General features: G+C 39.9%; 1 protein-coding gene across 2 annotated transcripts in view; it reads left to right on the forward strand.

Annotated features, from left to right (window-relative positions):
• Positions 1-22,770, forward strand: part of LOC137290318 (dystrobrevin beta-like) — a 146,678-nt gene that overhangs the window by 53,362 nt on the left and 70,546 nt on the right. For both annotated transcript variants that reach the window (XM_067821142.1, XM_067821140.1), the window contains exons 2-6: positions 2,338-2,436; positions 3,815-3,895; positions 6,004-6,217; positions 9,884-9,969; positions 10,508-10,659. In XM_067821142.1, the coding sequence (XP_067677243.1) occupies positions 2,338-2,436; positions 3,815-3,895; positions 6,004-6,217; positions 9,884-9,969; positions 10,508-10,659 (632 nt within the window). The remainder of the gene's footprint in view (positions 1-2,337; positions 2,437-3,814; positions 3,896-6,003; positions 6,218-9,883; positions 9,970-10,507; positions 10,660-22,770) is intronic.

The following is a 22,770-nucleotide window of genomic DNA, read 5'->3' on the forward strand; positions in this document are numbered from 1 at the left end:
TTATCAGAGGAAACTAAAATGTTGATTGGATGGGTAATATGGCTGCACGATATGGATAGTACACTAGACCACATTTCACAATGCTGTCGTAGTACTAGGTCTGTTCTAACTCCTATACTGTAACATGATATATCTTTAGCACTATGATAGCTTTATCAGGAAGTAATAATTCATAGCAACATCCATTATTTAATTATTATCATAGCAAGCAACATATTAAAATTATAAATTTCCTCATAATCAGTAATGGCTTTAAGAAAGGCACCACTTTAAAGTAATAAAAACTCATCTTACGTTACTAAAAAAGGTGTAAGTTATTTTAAAAGATGTTTCTACATAAATCCTAGTCTAAGGTAATAATTACTCATCTCTAAGACACACCTTTTAGTGAGACAAATGCTATATCCACACTGTTTAATAAATTGCTTTGATATATTTTATAAGTAAACATGTCATCACCTGTTAACATTAACTAAACACTTCAAATTTGGCTCATGAAGATATTTTGCCTGGACTAAACATGTCTGTTATAAAATGTTCTGTATTCATATTTTCCTTATATGTGACGTGTAGTATATTGCTTACATTGGTAATGAATAATAATTAATTTTTCAATTAATTGTTGCTTCCTGATTGCTTTGTGAAACATGACCAGTCTGGTTGCACTTGGCTGTGAACTGACAGGCACTGTAGTTTGGTACCCGTGAAGGTCCCGGGGTAGAATAGGCCTTCAGCAACCCATGCTTGCCATAAAAGGCGACTCAGCTTGTCGTAAGAGGCGACTAATGGGATCGGGTGGTCAGGCTCGCTGACTTGGTTGACATGTCATCGGTTCCCAATTGCGCAGATCGATGCTCATGTTGTTGATCACTGGGTTGTCTGGTCCAGACGCGATTATTTACAGACCGCCGCCATATAGCTGGAATATTGCTGAGTGTGGTGTAAAACTAAACTCACTCACTCACTCACTGTAGTTTGGTACAGCTCATTCAGACACATGTTGTTCTACTATTATACCTTTTACCTTTCAAGGGTTGATTAAATACATTAATATCTACAATTTGCAAACTAATAATGTTTCATATGGTTGCATAGTTAACTGACTGCATTAATGAAAGTGGCGTACGTGTGGTAAGACAAGCCTGAATTAGGTCACAAGAAACACGGCTGTTCAACCATCGCCTGTTCCAGGGCCATCAGGTCATGGTTTCAACAGCTGACTATACCTTGGCACCACTTCAAAGTAATTATATGGTATTCATATCACCAAGCTATCATTACAGGCCATTTGTGAAGTCCCCAAGTCATAGAGTGTGGTCAGTCTCTTCTGAAATTGCCTTTGGCTGAGACCTTGTTATGGAAGAAGCAATCTACTGGTCACTGTCTTTGTGTTGGCAAAGCTTGAAGATTTGTGGAAAATTACTTCTAGTGGCTGTGACAGGCTGACTCTGTTATTTCCCCCAAAGGAGGCCAACAGGATTGCAGACCTCTGTCCTTCTATGACACGAGTGGGACATCAGAATATGTATTAATGTCATATGGAAATGGAAGGCTGTTCCAAGGATTTGCTAGTGTTGATCAGATGGAGACTGAGGGACTGTCCATCATCTGTCATTGTGCAGGACATCTTAAAGATGCATGTAATCGATATATCTCAACCATCAATCTAGAGCGTAAATGTAAACAACACATACGAAGAATACGTCTTAATATGACTCAAAATACATCTTGACAATCTGTCTCAAAATACATCCAAAGGATACATCTGAATGGAACATTGAAAGGGTACTATAAAGATACATATAACAAATGCATTTGAAGATATGACGGATATTCAGTGTGCTGAGGACCATTGGATATTGGAAATAAGGTGTGTCTTTGTCTCTAGGCAACCATAATTAATGGAGAAACCATTTCTCTACTTTACTGGGTAGTCTTGTTTACCTGGCATTGATTGTGTGTATGTTATGTGAGTCAAATCAGATGTTGTTTTTGTGTACTCTGTGTGCCGATATACTTTCCTTTTCAAAACTGGATTGACAAAGTATTAGATGTGACATTTTTTACCATGCCTGGTACTGTGATGTCCCACTCCAGTGTCAGAAGACCCCGTTATCAGTTGTGAAACCATGACTGCCCATAGCTTTCCTATGGGGAATGGGGATGATACTAAGCTGTGATCAGAACCATGTAACTAGTCATTCTGACACATGTACAGGATAGGTCAATGTTAAGGAGGCTGTACTTTATACCAGGAATAGGAGGGTCTGTGCAGCAGTACAAATATGATCACACTCAAAGCGGGGTTGATTGTTCATGTTCATGTTGCTGTTGCAGGTTATCTGGTGGTCAGTGACGATGACAACATGCAGGATCTAGCTCCCAGCTCCTCCACCAAGGCTGTGCTTCAGCAGCGACAGCTTCTCACAGACATGAGTAAGTCACATTTCATCACTTGAACTACCTACATTCAGCTGATTCAAATAATGTGGCTCGCATAGAGCTGACAGATTTAACTCACATTGTAATCACAAGGCCAACCAAGAGCTGACAGATGTAAATCACTTGGCCAGCCAAAATTTGGCAGATTTAAATCATGTGGCCAACCAAGAGTTGACAGATTTAAATCATAGGGCCAACCAAGAATTGACATATTTAAATCACATGTCCAACCTAGTGTTGACAGATTAAAATCACATGGCCACCTTAGAGTCGACAGATGTAAATCACATGGTCATTCAAGAGTTGACAGATTAAAAGCACACCGTCAACCAAATTTCAGCTCATTTGAATCACACAGCCAACCAAAATTCAGTTGAATTGGATCACATGGCCACCCTAGAGTCATCTGAATTAAATGACACAGCCACCCTACTTCAGCTGAACTAAATTACACAGCAAACCCAGATTCACAAACTTTCTACCTTGAGTGATCTGAAGTAGTCCAAGATGCAGTGATATTTAAAAAAAACCCTCAATTAAATAGCATCAACAGCTGTGCACCAAAATTCAACAGGATGAGTAGTGGTGGAAGACATATCTTGGGTCTAGAAAGGTTAATTTACAAATATCTGTTGTTTGCAATTAAATTCCACTAAAACTACCAAGAATAGAGAAATGACTGGCTTCACATATTTAGAATATCCTCTGATACCAGATTAAGCTATTCTGATTGTAGGAGAAGCTTATTTCCATAATGGGTACTGTCAGCCCAGAATAAACTTATGTGTGACCCCCAAGACAGAGAGCTAGATAGCAAGATGATCCTTGAAATAATCACTAGGTATGGACTTGTTGTCTGCAAATTGAACGAAGCAGTCAGACTCTACCATAATGCCTCTATTAGACCCTGAGCTTTCAATACATGCTCACCTCTAACCGATGATGGATCATACAATCAACAACTGAAGTCTGGCCTTTATTGGATACAGAGTCTATCATTTCATCCTGTCGACTAAACTTATGGCATGTAATGATCACTCCCTTTTATAATAATGACAGTTTGTTGCAAATGTGCCTTTTGTATGACTGTAGAAAGGGGGATTAGTATGGCAGTAAGCAGTCCCTGGGTCACTGTTCAGAATAGACATTGGGACAATGGCTTGCATGAAATTGACACGGACCTCGACATCAAATAGACGAAATAAGGTAATCACATTGCAAAATAGCAAGTGGCAACAGTGTGTGTGTTAGAGTTTGATTCATCTTTTAATAGTTTCCATGTTGATGACATGTTGATGGACTTGTTGCATTGATGACAGGTTCATGGAATTAGGGGGTATGAAGTGCACGTCTCTGCAAATTTTAACTTCAGGGGCTCAAAACTATGACGTCATAAGGTTTGCCACCTACAGGACAGCATGCAAGCTACGCTTCATACAGAAGAAGACAAGCCGTGAGTGGAAGCAGTTTAACTCATTACTCAGCATGCCTCTGTAATTTCCCCTCTGTATTTTTCAGTTTAATGGCAGCTGTGTTGAACAATCCTGAAATCAATGACCATAATACTTGAAGTGAAAAGAAGTAGCTATGAGGTTATATATACTGGACAAGCATAGTTGGGGATATATGTAAATTTTGAAATCATGAACAGTGATATTTATAGGTTATTCTGCGAGTGTGTTATGGGATGGTTAATATCCTGCATTGGGAATAAGCATTGTATAAGCATATTAAATACTTTGTGTTTGTTCCTGTTTGCAAGATATTAACCAGCCCCAAACACATGAGTGTGATAACCTATTTATACATTGTCATTCTTACATTAAAATTTAAAAAAGTGTGTTTTCATTTGCCACAGATCATGAAACTACACTTCCTGAGATGTGCCTGCATATCTATGATGTCACAAATATGTGTGTAGTAGTACGTGACATCACAAGCTCAGTACTAGTGATGTAGTTTTCTATTGATCACTCATTTGACTGCGTTACATCATGTAGTTCCCAGTCAGCTTTCATGTTAAAGAGCGTATTGTTGTCAACAAATATTAACTTTCAGTTAAATTTCAGTTAAACTTTTGAACAACAAATATAATGTTCGTGAGGCAATTTGCAAGCGCACTTGTCAACTGACAAAGTGTCAAACAGTTCATTCGAGATTTTCCTGGCTGCTGTCAGAGTCAATGATTGCAAAACGCCTGCGTTTTGGTGCTGGTGAAGTCTTTTCTGGGACAATGTTTACAGTTATGCTGCCACCCATCAAGGCACTCACAGTACTGTAACCATAGCCGTCAATCTGGACATGATTGCCGATAGATGGGTGTGACGCCATGTTTGTTTACAGTGTGAAAGTAGTCCCTAAAGCCTCTCGAATTGGCTTGTGGGAATGGTATCGGTATCTCTATATGACCCCAACGGATACCGAAAATATCTGTTGGCTTTATCCTGCTGAGAACAGTACCCATTGTATGATAAATTTATTTATAGACACACTAATAAGATATCAGTCATTGAAAAATACCAGTATAACTGTGTGGATGGACCTGTGGCCTGAGTGCGAGTGAGTGGGTGGACCTGGGGGATGGGAGTGAGTGGGTGGACCTGTGGCCTGAGTGCGAGTGAGTGGATGGACCTGGGGGATGGGAGTGAGTGGGTGGACCTGTGGCCTGGGAGTGAGTGGGTGGACCTGGGGGATGGGAGTGAGTGGATGGACCTGTGGCCTGAGTGCGAGTGAGTGGGTGGACCTGTGGGATGGGAGTGAGTGGGTGGACCTGTGGCCTGGGAGTGAGTGGGTGGACCTGTGGCCTGAGTGCGAGTGAGTGGGTGGACCTGGGGGGTGGGAGTGAGTGGGTGGACCTGTGGCCTGGGAGTGAGTGGGTGAACCTGTGGGATGGAAGTGAGTGGGTGGACTTGTGGCCTGAGTGCGAGTGAGTGGGTGGACCTGGGGGATGGGAGTGAGTGGGTGGACCTGTGGCCTGGGAGTGAGTGGGTGGACCTGTGGGTTGGGAGTGAGTGAGTGAGTGAGTGAGTTAGTAGATGGACCTGTGGGTTTGGAATGAGTGAATGTGTGCACCTGTGGGTTGAGAGTGAGTAGGTGGACCTGTGGGTTGGGATTGAGTGAGTGGCTAGACCTGTTGGTTGGGAATGAGTGAGTAAGTGGGTGAACCTGTGGGTTGAGAGTGAGTGGGGGGACCTATGGGTTGGGAGTGAGTGGGTATGCTGGTTTAGAACGAATGATTGTTACATTTCATGAAGTCTTTCTTTGGCAACAAACTTGTCCTTTGGCTAGAAAAAAGACTGAACACTCAGTAGTTCATTCCACATTATCCCTACTGTACAGCATTCAGTGATGAGAAGGGTAAGCCCAGTGGTTAAAGCCTTCGCTTGTCAGACCAGTCCTATTTCAATTCCTGTTACGTGTACAAAGCCATTTTTTGTAAGGTGTCATAATGATTGACTACTGCAAGAAGTGGTGTAAAATCCATCTCAGTGTCTAAGAAATGGGGATCTTGTTGAAGGTAGTGGAAGCTATCCCTGCTGAGGGTGAGTGTTGTTTTTCCAGTGCACCTTGTAGACATCTGGAACATGATTGAAGCATTCCGGGAAAATGGCCTCAACATGGTCGATGCCCACTTTGAGCTAAGTACATCCCGTCTTGAGTCGCTGCTGACAACAGTCTTCACACAGCTCAACAAGAGGCTGCCCCAGAACCAGCAGATAGTTGTTGAACAGTCTGTCAATTTGCTGCTCAACTGGCTAATTGCAGCCTATGACAAGTAAGTACATCTCAGATAGAGTGTAACAGACCTTTTTAGGTAAGTACCTCATAGATGGTGTGTTTACTGTTCATGTACGGAGGTTACAAACTTTCTTATGCAGTACCACATACAAAGTGTGCTACAGACTTTCAGCAAGAACCAATATATAATAACCAATAGCAATAGGGTGGTGTAAACTGTCTTAGAGTTATTCCCCTTAGTCTGATGCAGTTTCCCAGAAGGTTGTGTGGTAATACTAGTGTTGTCCTTATGACATTTGATATGGTCTTCACTGTTAGGGACTGGTCATGTGAAAATGAGAGATTAATGAGTGTGGGTTGAAATCACAACTTTTAAAAAAAAGAGTAATATGTTTAAAGGTCACATGCAACCAAAAAAATGAAACATAATTAAAACACATTTATCACTTATTCATGACATATACTATACATTGCTGCTTTTAAAAAAACAAATAAACAAAATTATAAGTGTACAATCGCGATTCAAAAGTGCAATATTTTGTACTTGGGTTTACTTCCCCTGAAACGAAGCCCTCGGGAGACCGAACCCAGTCAAAGCGGGTGGATATGCACTCAAGTGTAACGACGGCTTCCGATTGGCTGTTTCATTTGCTGATATGCCGAGGGTTCATTGTGTGTACAGAAAGATGATCTGTTTAGTGGGCATTTTAGAAGTATAGCCAGTCACAAGAAAGTAAGATTCTTTATGGATAACAATTCTTTTTTGTGTATTTGATGCATCGTTTCAGTATGGATTCATATACTGTTGTCCAACAAAATCATATACACTAAAAGAAGTCGTTATCCATGAAGAATGTATGTAGAGATGTTGGGTTTGGAAAATATATGTTCTCTGAATTTGCGCTCGATCCAATCAAAAATCAGTAAAGATGGTAAACTACTGGGTGGTTGGAATCTGTCATTCGTCCAAGTACAAAGCAGGACTTAAAACTGACAAGAGTTTGCACCAGTTTCCGTCAGATCCAGTCATCCGAAAAAAATGAATGTAGTTTGTTTGCAACCCACAGACATAAAAACATGTCATGTGTATCACACGTGCCTAATTACATAATGTGGCAGACACGGGACTCAGGTGCACGAGTCATAAATCAACTTATTTTCATTATGTCGTATAGTCTGATAGGTGCTAAGTTCAAATTGCACGTGGTCAGTGATTGAAGCTGTGTATTGCATGTTGTCTTTAGCAGACAGGCAGGTGTGAATAAACCAGACACTGAGCTTTCTCTGTGACAGAGACTGTTTACCACAATCAACAAGTTTTTTTACGTAACAAGTAGATTATTTACTTGTTTGTGTACACAACCAAGATTAGACTACTGCTCACTACCTCAGACGCTGGGCATGCATATTATTTCAAGCTCCGCGAACCTATTCACTGCGCATGCATTTTTGGACGCAGTGCAGCTGTTGAAACCAGTTTTTCCCCCCCAGCGCTGGGGGGAATTTAGTGAAACGTTTGAACTCTGATTTCGTGGGCTTTTTTTTCATCGCGTTTTTTTCAACTTTATAGGTTGAATTGGCATTTTTTATGATTTGATTCGGTAAGTGCACACCGAAAGGTACCAGAATCTGCAAAGTTGTGTTTTACGTTGCATGTGACCTTTAAACTTATTTAAAGACTTGTCAGATATTGCAGGGGTTAATGTAAAAATGTAAAAGTAGAATTATGTTTTAGGAACAGTTTTAGTAAATAAGCATTTGCAGTTGTGTTGACACATCAGGCTGAAGACCAGGCCTCGATTCCCAACTTGGGTACAATGTATGAGGCCCATTTCAGGTGTCCCATACCACGATATTGCTTGAATAGTGCTAAAAGAATTGTTAAACCATACTCATTCATTATTAATTAAAGTCCAAAATATGCTAATTCAGATTTACAGAGTGTCCAAACCTATTGAGTTCACCAATGAGGCTTGTTCATACTGTCAGCCAATGGTTTGCCAGGCTGAGATGATCAAAGTTGGACGTTATTGTAATGAAAATAAAATTACTTTTGTTGACTAACTGGGCAAGTTTGTTTTTTTTAAGCTTTTTCTGGTAATTTCATAGTAAAACAATTATAGACTGGTGAATTGGGTCAATATTGCTTTTCGCTGGTCCATGAAAAAAGGGGTTGACCTCATCACCAGTCTATAATTGTATAGTGTGCGATCAAACCTGGAACATTGCTGTATGCGGCATTATGCATCATTTCTTCACTCACTGACTCAGACAGACATGGAAATGTATTCTGTGTGGTGAGTGTGGACTCCCCTTCAGACACAGACTGTCCTGGCTCTCAGTATTGGGTCCCTGGCCCCTGGGTCTGTAACTAATTACATATACACCACTTCTGTGATGGGACCAGTCCCACTGGGGCTGTCTTGGCCAAGTCTGTTGTGGTATTGATGAACTGACCCGGTATGGCCTTGGTCACTTAAATGTCCATTGTTGCTACTGAGTGAAGTATAGCTGATGGTAATGGCCGTCATTATACAGCTAGACGGGCTTGTGTCTGGGATAATATAGATGAAGACTCAGCAGATTGACTGCCTACAGAATAATGGACAATAATTGTAAGATAATAATGTCACACATCAAATGCTGGAATATGATAGTTTGGTGATAAGTGAGATCTTAAGTTGCCACCTGTTTGATAACATTGAAGAAAATATGTTGAATATGATTTTAATGTTTTTAATGGAAAAACTCTGCTATTATCTCCACACCAGCAGACTTCATAATCTAAGTGATGAACATCCAGACGATTTTGATTTGAGAAAGTCAGGTTTTTCAAAGTATGGCAGTTTCTCAGTTTCCTACTCAAGTTTAGAACATATTGTTTCCCGACAAGAGGAAAATACTGTTGTAGATGTATTCATTCAAAATTATATCATTTCATGTAGGCATATTTAGAGGGGTAATCATTTAGATTGATGAGTGTGGTTACTTGTTTATCTTGTTGACAATAAGTTGCATGAATGATGTAATTCTCTTTGGGAAGTACCATGGTTTTGTCTTGTCTTTTTTGTGTGATTTGTTACTAGTTCACTCACAGTTTTATTTTTCCAGGTATTGTGTAAATGGCTAAACATGAAAATGGTGAAAAATATGTGTTGTAGGGTTTGTGGTTTACAAAATGTAAAACAAATAGACATGCACATGGCAGGGTGCTGAAAAATAATTGTGAGTTTTATATGTTGTGCTTTAATGAAAGTTCTACTCCATGTCTGACAAATGAATGAGCATGATGTAGCTGAAGTAGTACACAACTCTATGAGCACAAGTAGTATAACAGTTCATATTCATCTTGAAATTGAGCCAAATAAATGAATCAATTCCTTGCAAGGCACCATGTATAACAAAATGTTTAAATTAGTCTGCAAACCTCTCAAACACAATTCCCTTCCAGAAGGGTATTCTGTGATTGTAGTAGATGGTATGCAAATGTCACGAGTGAATTGAAAATGAAATTGATGAGAAAATATGGATGTGAATCTGTTTTGTATGAGCAACTGGAAATTGCATGTGGATAATTTGCCCTTTGTGCATTAACTATCCAAATCATGGTAGCATTGCAGACAGTTCCATATTCCAAATGCTAGGCACTGATTGCCTATAACTCGGTCCTCATCTCTGAGTAATTTGTTGTATCGTTTTCCAGGGAAAACACTGGAAAGATCCGAGCATTCACCATCAAAGTTGCTCTGTCCCATATGTGTGCTGGCAAGTTCATGGACAAGTTAAGGTGTATGTATATATCCACTACTTCGGTCACTCACTGTACTGTTTTGGGCATATGTCTTACCAGACTTGATTCAGATTTCCAACGAATAAAATCCAAATTGATTTTTCTCTTTGATTTGTTTTGATATGTCCTGCATATCGTGTAAGACAAAACATACTCCATGTATGAATGTTCTAAGATTTGTTCTTGTGTTATGCAGATTGATTGAGTTCTGTCTGAAGTATTGATTCAGTGAGTTATATGTTTCTTTAGTCTGCTGCAGGTACATGTGTTTCGCTTGCCTCCATCCTCATCCATACACCCTTAATGTCATTAGTGAGACCAGCAGAGTGCTGATTCCACCAGTATTCTGATATACTCCAGATCTATTCATGCTGGAGAATTATTTTACCTTGATTGTTGAGTAGAGTTGGATGAACTCTCGCACGGTAATACTGTGTATCAGATAAATGAAATAGCGGAAACTAAGAAATTGAAGTTGGAATGAATATTTTCAAAACAGTTATTTTCTTAATTCCCATGGTTATTCTGTTCTTTCAGACATTTTCACACAAATATCTGACACTAGTGGGTATTTGGTGTGGGCAAGATTCGAGGACTACCTGGCTCACCTGCTCATGCTGCCGACTGCTGTCTTCGAGGGACCATCATTTGGCTACAATGAGACTGCAGCGCGAAGCTGCTTTGATTCTGTAAGTTTGCTCAGAGTGTTTGTAATAGTGACCGCCATTCAGCAGTGATATCACTATGTGCAGATAACAGAGACCAGCATTCAGCAGTGAAATCATTATGTGCTGATAACATTGACCACCATTCAGCAGTGATATCATTATGTGCTGATAACAAGAGACCAGCATGTAGCAGTGATATCACTATGTGCTGATAACATTGACCACCATTCAGCAGTGATATCATTATGTGCTGATAACAAGAGACCAGCATGTAGCAGTGATATCACTATGTGCAGATAACAGAGACCAGCATGTAGCAGTGATATCACTATGTGCTGATAACAGAGACCAACATTCAGCAGTGATATCATTATGTGCTGATAACAGAGACCAGCATGTAGCAGTGATATCACTATGTGCTGATAACAGAGACCAACATTCAGCAGTGATATCACTATGTGCTGATAACAGAGACCAGCATGTAGCAGTGATATCATTATGTGCTGATAACAGAAACCACCATTCAGCAGTGATATCACTATGTGCTGATAACAGAGACCAGCATTCAGCAGTGATATCACTATGTGCTGATAACAGAGACCAGCATGTAGCAGTGATATCATTATGTGCTGATAACAGAAACCACCATTCAGCAGTGATATCACTATGTGCTGATAACAGAGACCAGCATGTAGCAGTGATATCACTGTGTGCTGATAACAGAAACCACCATTCATCAGTGATATCATGTGCTGATAACAGACCAGCATGTAGCAGAGATATCACTATGTGCTGATAACAGACCAGCATGTAGCAGTGATATCACTATATGCTGATAACAGAGACCAGCATTCAGCAGTGATATCATTATGTGCTGATAACAGAGACCAACATGTTGAAGTGATATCATTATGTGCTGATAACAGAGACCAACATGTAGCAGTAAAATCACTGTGACTGTTGTGTATGATATTAATGACTATGACTATTAATATGATTGTAGTAGGGACCAGCTTTAGTAGTGTTATCATTACATGTGTGGGGGATGTGTATATGATAGCAGCAAGTTCTGTTTTAGGAAAGGGAAATGGTTGTTACTTCTTTAATGGACATTCTAGAAGTTGGTGAGTCAGAAATGAAACATACAGCTTTATGTATGAAGTTGTAATCCATAAAGCTGTATGTTTCATTTCAGAAATGGTTGTTGTTTGTAACTGTAATACAATCCAGGTGACTGGCACAATCCAGGAGACTGTGACAAAATCCAGGTGACTGTGACAATCCATCTGACATGTGACACAATCCAGGTGACTGTGACACAATACAGGCAACATGGGACACATTCCAGGTGACTTAGACACAATCTAGGTGACTGACACAATCCAGGTGTTTGAGGCAATTCAGGTGACTGTGTCGTCGTGATATCAATTTGTTTTACACCTTTAGAGCACATCAAATGCTTTGTCTGGAACTTTGTGATTTGTTTTGAATATTGGTTGTTGAATAACAAAATCCAAAATTTGGGGAAATGATCTCTCTATAAAATAGAAATGTTTCTACACTTTATAGCTATAGGAGGAGCGTCATGGGAGCAGTATTCTGACGCTTTGATATAAGTTTCGTGTGATCATGTCACTCTGCCCTGGCATGTTTCATTGTGTGTGAAATCCCAAGTAATAAACTGGTTCAGCTCTATCTCACAAAAAATGGTGTTCTTTACCATATTGCTCTTTGTCCGGTGGACTTTTGTTTGAAATAACCATAAGTTTGGGTGGTGTGTTGACCATAGCTCTGCTGTGTATCCGTGCCAACAGATGCTGACAGTAATAGACTGTATATGAGAAAGTGAAAACACAGAATGGGTTTCAAACATGACAGTTTGGCCCTGATCTCTGCGAAGTCCTCAGCATATGCCTTCATTACCAGACTTCCAATGTCTCTTTGGAAGAATATATTTGAATAATTGAGATGAATACTGTGTGAAGAAGTTTGCAAGCTAACATCGTTGTCTTTTATGTGTAAAAATATCTTGTGGTATTTTTTATCTGGAGTTGATGTATCACCAAAGTAACAATGTTGATATTCAAAATATTGAAATGTTGCTTTTGTTACCATAGTTACCAGTATGTGGTTTGTCTTCATCAGTGCTGGGATGTGATGTTTGGTAGAGATTAAATCACTTTGACATGTTTCCTAGGAAATGCTTCTATTGGATGTATAGTACAAAGGCCAGACTAGTTTCCAGAGCATTATCAAAGACATGCAAGAGAATCAAAGGCGTATGCTTTATGTACAACCTTCCGACTTGTGTTGAATATTTCATGAGTGCCTCTGGTATTGTTGTGTCATCATTCCACTCTTTATGTTCAATTTTCTTGACATTAGACAGGGATTTAGGTACCTTGCCACTGGCTGATACATGAAGATGATAATATCTCCAGTTACACTCAGGCTTACACATCAACATCACAACTTCTGTAGAGTCTTTGAACAGCATTTGGAAGTGATACACATAACGGCAATAATTTATGGTTGTCAACTTTTGTTTTGATGGACACAAGTCAGGTGAATGAAAGACGAGGACACAGACAGCCATGTATGTACATGTTTTACACAGCATCCAGCAGTCTGTAAATAATTAAGTCTAGACCAGACAGTCCTGTGATCAGCAGCATGTGCATCAGTCTGTGGAATTGGGAACCGATGACATGTGTCAACCAAGTCAGTTAGCCTGACCACCCGATCCTGTTAGTCGCCTCTTACAACAAGCATATTCTTACAGGGACCTTCAAGGGTCACATGTAAATTTAGTGCTGACTAACTACTGGCTTCCCTTGCCATCTTATCACTGTTTTTGTTTCACATGCACATACATAGCTGTCTGTTTCCTAGTCATTCATTCATCTCATAAAGGGTTAAGAATAAACTCTGAAATGCCCATCAAAATAAGGAATTTGACATCCATCAGTTATTGCCTTTGTGTGTATCACTTCTGAATGGTGTTCAAAGGCTCTGTTGATGATCTTTGTTGTGCTATAAGGAAAAGTTTCACTGAAGTTGGGTTTTATGAGGATGGAGCTCTGTGTGTTAATGAGTTTGGTTTACATTGCCTTTAGCAATATTCCAGCAATATCATGGTAGGGGACACCAGCAATAGGCCTTCACACAAATTTTACCCATGTGGGAAATCGAACCCATGTCTTTAGCGTGACAATCAAATGCTTCAACCACTAGACGACCCCACTGCCCTACTCAGTGTTATCCTAGCTTGATAAGATGTGACGAGTGAGTGAAAGGGTCTGATTAAACAGGGACATAATATATCTAATATATCTAATAATATCTAATCAGGATGTGAGGTCTTTGAATTCTTTGAATTTCATCATGCACTGACATGCAAAAGCTGCTAAAATATATGCCATACTTGTCTTACAAAAAGTTGGATTATAAAACTGCTTGGAGCATATGCCACTTTCACTTTTCCAACTGCCAATCATTTTCATGTTTCAGTGAATTGAACTACTTGTGAGATTTTATACAATAAATGTAAGTTGCTTCAGACAACAGCCAGACAGAACCCAGAGAATTCTGTCAGTTTTTGCTGCAGAACAACTACATGGTAGAGAATAGACATATCTTAGGATTACCAACCTTCTGTCTGTGGATTCACCAAGGTACTTAACATCTGACAGCTGCATCTCTATGGCCTTTCCTCCCACACTAACTGACAAACAAGGATATGACTTGAATACTGTTCTAAGTAGTGTTAAACCCATATCACTCACTCTCTCATTAGAATCATGAAAAGTGGTGATGTGTATTTATGTTTTGGACAAATGACTTCTGTTGGGTTGTATGCTACTTTATAATTGTCCTTGCAACATTTAGGACACAGTGAAAAACTATGACAAGGTCCAAATCAGTGTTTTGCTATGCCATGACCTCCTCTCTAGTCACCAGTCTTGCATTAGTCAAGAGAGTTCAGCCGTCTGTCACTGATGTCCTTTTGATGTTGCTATGCCAAGACCTCCTCTCTGGTCACCAGTCCTGCATTTGTCAAGAGAGTTCAGCAGTCTGTCACTGATGTCCTTTTGATGTTGCTATGCCAAGACCTCCTCTCTAGTCACCAATCCTGCATTTGTCAAGAGAGTTCAGCCGTCTGTCACTGATGTCCTTTTGATGTTGCTATGCCAAGACCTCCTCTCTAGTCACCAGTCCTGCATTAATCAAGAGAGTTCAGCCGTCTGTCACTGATGTCCTTTTGATGTTGCTATGCCAAGACCTCCTCTCTAGTCACCAATCCTGCATTTGTCAAGAGAGTTCAGCAGTCTGTCACTGATGTCCTTTTGATGTTGCTATGCCAAGACCTCCTCTCTGGTCACCAATCCTGCATTAATCAAGAGAGTTCAGTGTTCTGACACTGATGTCCTTGTAATGTTGTTCTGCCATGACCTCCTCTCTGGTCACCAGCCAGCCCTGCATTGGTCAAGTGAGGTCATCATTCTGTCAGTGATATCTTTGTGATGTGATGACCTGACCAGCGCTGAAGGTTACTATGCATTTCTTGTTATCTGCATCTTCATCATGATCAATAACCAGCTGCTTCTGCAGATACCTATCTGACTTTTTGAACCTTTTACGAGTCCTTCAAACAGTTTTTCTCTCTCATTCATCCACATTTGTATTTTCTCTGATCGTTGCTCACATGACCATCAAAGGAACATATACCTTGCCTTTATCTTAGCATAACACTGCTCACATGACCATCATAAATCCTGTATTTTATTTGATGTGGCCTTGTGTTTGATAAGGGTCCTTTATGTTAAACATCAAAGGGCATTATTGATTAACTCCAAGAATGAAACTTGGTGCTCTGATGTAGGTTGATGCCATGTTGCCTTGACATGATTGTAATTACTCATGGCATTAGTTCATCCTTGCCTGACATAATTCGATATGGGACATAGGTATCTTTAGAATGTGTTACATAGAGCTAAAGTGGGTCTCTCATCCTATGAAGATGGTCACCACATCATCAGGATGATTGCACAATGTCTTTCAGAAAGTGATCATATGCAAATATATTTTTTTTTGAGGATATTTTCTAAGATCTATGTCCTTTTCGTTCTTAATTTTTCACCCTGATTTCCTCCCATTATTATTAATAATATGAAAGGGGGCGTGGTGGGTAAGCTGCTTTAAGTGCCAGGCTAGTGATCCAGTGAGGTTGAGGTGTTGGGATCGAGCGCACCTGTGGCAGAGTGTAAAAGCCCTGGAGTCAACTTTGTATGCAGACTTTTTCTGTGTTGTCACAACCCCTAGTGTACAGTACACAACCCCTGGTGTACAGTACACAACTCCTAGTGTACAGTACACAACCCCCAGTGTGCAGTACACAACCCCCGGTGCGCAGTACACAACCTTATTGTACAGTACACAACCCTGTGCACTTAAAAGAACCCATGAATCCGTTGGTATGTGACCATTTGGTGACCACATGAATGCATGCAAACACACAATTGTGGGTACAGCAACGTGCAGTAAAGATGAACAAAGTACTTTAACTGTGTCCCAGTCCACCCAGCTGTCAACTGGGTACCTCATTAGGATGAGAGAGCCACAATAAACTCAGTGTGCCTAGTGGCAACAAGAGTTGTTTACTCCCCATGGAGTTGAGGCTGATAATAGGATGTGATGTTGAGACTGACATCCAGTGATCTAGGGAAACCAATTCCAGCACCTTGAGCAAGCACTAGTTGCATGGATATGTGCGCTATGTACATATCCTATAACTATAATAGAAAGTTAGTTTTAGGATAAGGCTCAATTTGTTGGTATCCTTTATGTTTTATCATTTTTAATTGACATTAAAGGTGTATGGTTTGGGGAATAGTTTTTCAACTTAGAATGACATAAACATATAATTACTGACAAAGCATAAGTGTGTAGTTATTGAATGTTGAAACCGATAACATGCAGAAATAAAAAAATTATTAATTACTAGTTAGTAAAGTACATGTAATGTCATATTGTTTTGAGACAGAGTTACATATTATATTTGGCTATCAGCTAATAACAGTATAAACAGTTCATATCCTATGAACGTGCGTTTGAATCCCAGATTCACCCTGATCAGAACCCTTGGTGTGTTAGCCACCCATAACTATACTCAAGGCTTTCAAAGAAGAGTTTTAAGATTGCACCCTCACATGCCATGATGTGTTCAGGTGTATCTTGATACACATTGATATGCAGTGATACACCTAAGTGTCCCTTGGTATGTCCTGATTTAGCCCTTTTCTTGGTGTGTGTCACAGTGCCTGACCCACATTTTTTTCCCTTTAGCCCAGCCGTTTTTGCAGTGCCCTAGATAATGTCCAGGTATGTCCTTATTTGCAGTGATATGCCCTGATACACTATAATGGACTTTGATTCACCCTGGAACATCATGGTATGTCCTGCTAAGCCCTGTCACGCCGTGATGCATCCTTTAAGATCTGATACATCCTGCCTAGATATGCCCAGGTATGTCCTTATTTGCAGTGATATGCCCTGATACACTATAATGGACTTTGATTCACCCTGGAACATCATGGTATGTCCTGCTAAGCCCTGTCACGCCGTGATGCATCCTTTAAGATCTGATACATCCTGCCTAGATATGCCCAGGTATGTCCTTATTTGCAGTGATATGCCCTGATACACTATAATGGACTTTGATTCACCCTGGAACATCATGGTATGTCCTGCTAAGCCCTGTCATGCCGTGATGCATCCTTTAAGATCTGATACATCCTGCCTAGATATGCCCAGGTATGTCTTTATTTGCAGTGATATGCCCTGATTTAGACTCTGATTCAGTCTGATGCACTCAGGAGCAGGTTTGTCCTGATATGCCCTGATGTACTGCTGAAACACAGGATTAGTCCAAACTCAATATTCAATCACCCAGACAAACCAGTTTTACAGAACTGAGCTAAGATGGCATTTAACTGTGAAGTCAAACCTGAAGATTTGTTTTGTGCAAGTTGACATGTGTTATGTGTCTGTGGTTGCCAGGTTACTCCAGCCTACAGTGTATCTAGTAGATCAGTATAATCCAGGTAGTGATGGGCGAACCAGCATCCCTATCTGCTCCTCTGTCATTATTAAGCAACTACTTGTCTCCCATTAGTGGCCACATCTCGCGTGGCTGTTGCTATTGATTTGGTGTTGATGTCGTCAAGGGTGTTGTTTGTATGATCCCAAACTCTCCACATGACACTAATGAAAGGAGAGATCATTACAATCCTGTGTGGATTGTAGGGACTTGTTCCACAAAATATTAACATCACAATGCTCCTTATTTCTGTACAGTACCATTCACTTCTGTCAGTTGTAGTGTTAAGATCAGTTTGCCCAGAGCCTTGTGCCTAGACTAACAATAATAAGTAATAAAGTTATCTACAAATTAATCTAATATACCATTATGTATCTACAAGATATAAGAGAGCATTAAAATGGCTTCTGGAACAATACCTATGTTTAGGCCTAGTGCCTAGACTTACAAAATCATTCTAGACTTGAGATTCATGTCTTAATTGGTATGTTCTCTTGGGTGACAGATACAGACAATGGTGCACCCAATTTGCTGCATCAGCAGAGTGATCATGTTAGCTGCAACTGTGGACCTCTGTGGGGAATTAGCTGTAGGGTTGATTGTCACAGGAGTTGACCTGGATGTTTTCATGGCCATGCTTGATGAAGTGGCTGTTGATCTATCTGTCATCTGATGGTTGTATTTTAGAGTTTTGTCTTGTCTTGACTGATTATTCATACACATGTCTGATTTTGTCTGAATATTGAATTAAAAAACATTCATTCGCTGGATTATATATTGTCTTTAATCAACTGGTGTTTTTAGCCTGTGAACCTCAAAAGTGTCTTTTCCTATCCGATACATCCGCACGAAAGTGTGAAACGCTAAAGGAGAGGTTTCAGACTTTAATCAATGAGTGATTACATATTTCATATCAAATGGCACTCTGATGTTCTGTTTTTAATCCAGAGTTGTTCTTACAGTTTTCACAGTTATAGAACAGTTGCAATAATTGACAGTAGTGTTTACAGCTAACCAACTCAGTGACACATAGGCTAGTGATGTCATTTGATTGTGATGTCATTGAAGCATTGATGTCACAGTTATGCGAGAAGCATTGTGATGCAGTTTCATTGTAATAATATCTTCTGTGGAAGCATGTTTTGGAAGATCATATGTGATTTCATACTACTTCAAGTATCTACCTCTGAGAGTTTGGATATGTCGAAGTGTTTGCTTTAATATGGAACTTCGCCCCTTTCTTCATGCTCTGTAGATCTTTGTGATTGTTCCATGGACTTGTATTTGAAAACAAGACAGAGGTTTTGCATGGCTAAGTTTGGGCCAAGTGGCTATCATCACCAACCGGCATTATCTTATAATACCAGTTTACAAAGCAGATTCTGTGAAGTCACTGCAATGACTGCAGGTCATTCTTGAGGACCCAAAGACATATGCCAAGACCGAGTGGATTTTGCTGATACATGTGACATACATCCTCTCAAAGTGCTTTTGAGTAGTCATACTGTCTGGATTTTTGTTCTAGTTCTTGGTTGATGATGATGATGATGATGATGATGATGATGATGATGAAAGGATAATACAACTATACATCCATGGGCTTAGCCTTCAGTACAGCCATGGAACAAAGCTAGTGTTGTGCAGGTTGAACAGGATAAGATGAAGAACCTGTAGATCATGTCATCTTCAGCAGTTTGCCTGGCTGAAATGTTATCAAACAATCTTGAACAGAAACAGAAACCAATATGGTCGATGTCAAATATGATCATCTCATTAGACAGTATACCCATTTCATTGAATCATATCTCAATAAAGGTGAAAGGAACATTGCAGTTATTTGTTGGAGTGATGGAATTGATGAGTCGGAAATGATCCCTTTTGTTAAGTTACAGTGTTCCACGGGCTGCTCCTTAAATTTCGGAAATCTGTGTCCAGTCAACTTGTGTCTTGTTCCATCTTCTCCAGTGTAAAAAAGTCAATCTTAAAAATAATTGGTGTTATGACAGTGACTCTGATTCACGTGAATGAAGGATGATTAGAGTCACTCTTGAGAATAATTCAAAAACAATTCCACATTTGCAAAAACAACAGAATTCATTCCGGCAATTAGCGGAATGGAACAACCACAGAAAAAAATGGTATCACGGTATCAGAAGAACATGGTGTTAAATCGACGAGTCCTTTTATCCTAATTGAGGATGCTAAATGCTGAACCATGAGTCAAGATAAATGGATGCTGGAGAGGAAGCAGTCAGCTGATCACGTTCATCTCGAGCTTCTTGGTATTGATCTCGACCAGTTTGATCTCAATGTGCTGATTTCCAACAAATCACCTTCCAATGGAAGCCTAGCGTACGAAGGCTTAAGGGACACCCTTAATGAGAAAGGGCTATTTATTCATGTTTTGTGTAGACTCTTTCTTCTACCACTGCCTAATTACCCCTAGTCATTGTTGGTTGAAGGCTTCGTTTTTAAGCCAATGAGCGTCTCTGAGTAGCGAGACTTGTGATTGTCCTGGAATGGCAACTGTGATGACATGGTGGGTAGGTAATTGGTTGTATTCACGACAACCCAGTTGGTGATATTAAAGTTATGATGAGGATGGCTTCTCACAGGTAATAGCTTGCAAATGTTAACTGACGGCGCAGAGATGTGAGCATGGCGTGTCCACCTTATTGTCAGGGGAAGAGTCAATGAGTGGCTTTAGTACTGTAGCAAACAGCAGGTATGTACGACCGATCATTAGCCAGTATTGGTGCCAGAATTTGGATGTGGATGTAGGTATGTTGTGCTGATCCTGTCACTGACCTTGAGGCTTGACCTTTTGAAAGACAGGAGATCCGAGTTCCCGCTCATGGTTTCAATGAAAATTGATCGAGCATTTAGAATATTCACTTTCTTGATTTAGAGGGGATTCTGAGCTGTTGATGTATGTTGTGGCTCTGATGTTTTACAGACCTTTGGTTCAGGTTTTTTTACATGTTGCTCCATAGATTTATCCTCTTCAGACAGAGCTATGATATAGGCTATTTGTGTCATATGAACTTAAGATGCTGTTGCAAGGGTCAGTCAAGTAGATGTTTTACATCTTTATATTTAATAACATTGTATTATCTTATCGAATGGGTCATTTCCTGGGAATGAGGTGGGTTTTGTGGTATATTATAACAGAATGTTGGTGAGTTATGCAGGTTAGAGCGTAGAATGTGGGTAGGTAGAGTTGGGTATATCACAGAATGTTCCATTTAGAGTAGGTCATACGACAGAATGCGGATGGGAAGAAGAGATATCTCACAGAATGTTACTGTGTCTTGAGTGGGATATATCACGGAAATGGTTTGGTTTAAATGTGGTATATCACAGAATGGGGTAGTTTGAGTGGGGTGTCACAGAATGAGGTAGTTTGAGTGGGATGTCACAGAATGGGGTAGTTTGAGTGGGATGTCACAGAATGGGGTAGTTTGAGTGGAATATATCAAAGAATGGCCTGGTTTAAGTGGAGTATATCATAAAATGTGAGTGGGGGGTATACTAGAATGGAGAATATCAGAGATTGCAGTTGGGTATAATGGAGTTTGTGATAGAATGCAGATGTAAGACTAGGGTATATCTGAGATTATGAGTGGGTAGAGTGGGGTATATCACAGAATGTGATGCAGAACAGAGGTGAGATTTACATGTTTCATTTTTTGTAACTTACACAGTAATGAAGATAACTAACTTTAAAAATCTATCTGCTCAAGTTTGTTACTCAGCTAGAGACCCAGCTGTTAGAATATGCAAATGTGATCAGTGAGGAAATAAATGAAGACGGAAGTGACACGAGAAGGGATCAGGGTGTTGCTGAATGCCTGCAGCTTCGCGTGACCGTGATAGGGACACGTAATGAAATGAGTTATTGATGAGGAGGTCAAGGCAGTGGTCAGCAGAAGCTGGTATGTTGACCACACCGCAGGTGGTGTTAGAACTCCTGCCCAGCACACCCAATGAAACCACGAGAATAATTGTTTCTCGCACGGGGAATTTGATACTGAGAAGGAGGTCGTGGGATTTGATTCAGAATGGATGTAAGAGGAATGGTTGTTGACATGCAGTGTGTTGGACATTTGAGTTGCATCCTTGTGGATATAATGGCAGAAACTTGACGGAGGTGAGTCTGTGGAAACAAGAAAAGGTATTGTTGTGAAGAAGGGATCTATGAGTTGAATATCTGTTTTGAAATTCTAAACCTACATGCCCAGAGGTGGAATGCCATTAAGCATTGATATCGTGTCAATATAATTTAGTTTTCCCATTGAGCAAACACAAGTACAGATTTCCATGTGAAAGGTGATAGGAGCTTCAGTTGTTTGCCATTTAAAATCCAAGTCGTATGTCATTTCAGAAATATCCTTCATATTAAATGTTATGAATATTTATGCACTGATCAATGGCCAGAGGACAACAACATCATTTGTGTGCAACCTAGCAACAAGAATAATGCAGTACCATCATGTTACCATGGCAACATGACTACAGAATATATTGGCAATATATTTTTAATGAATGTCACTGCTATGTATCATGCATTTTGAGTGCATGTTTCAATATTGTTCTTGTTCACAGTCTTCAGTAATGATGTGGGATCCTCTGTTTTGCTTATTTATTTATTTGTTTGTTTTAGAAAACCAAACTCACACTGATTTATAGATTTAGATTTTGTTTCAGCTCAATTTACTGATTTATCCAGGACAAGTTTTGTATTCAGGCTTATGGGAGTCATGGTTTGGGATAAGGGACAGCTGTATTGTTGAGTCATGACCTCCATATTGTGTGTCACCGTGTTTGCTGAAACTCAGGTCACTCAAGTCACAATTGAAAATGACTGCCTTCTGATTCCAAGATCAGTATGACATTGTATATGGCCATATTGAACTATAACACATACGTATGTTCAGGAATATACCATTAAATTTTCTCTGGTGTCTCAGTCAAAGGGTGTGGGTTGGAATCCTAGATTGATCTCAGTCTCAAAAGTACCTTAATCTGCACTT

Source organism: Haliotis asinina, chromosome 7 (assembly GCF_037392515.1).
Source record: "Haliotis asinina isolate JCU_RB_2024 chromosome 7, JCU_Hal_asi_v2, whole genome shotgun sequence".
Taxonomy (NCBI): domain Eukaryota; kingdom Metazoa; phylum Mollusca; class Gastropoda; order Lepetellida; family Haliotidae; genus Haliotis; species Haliotis asinina.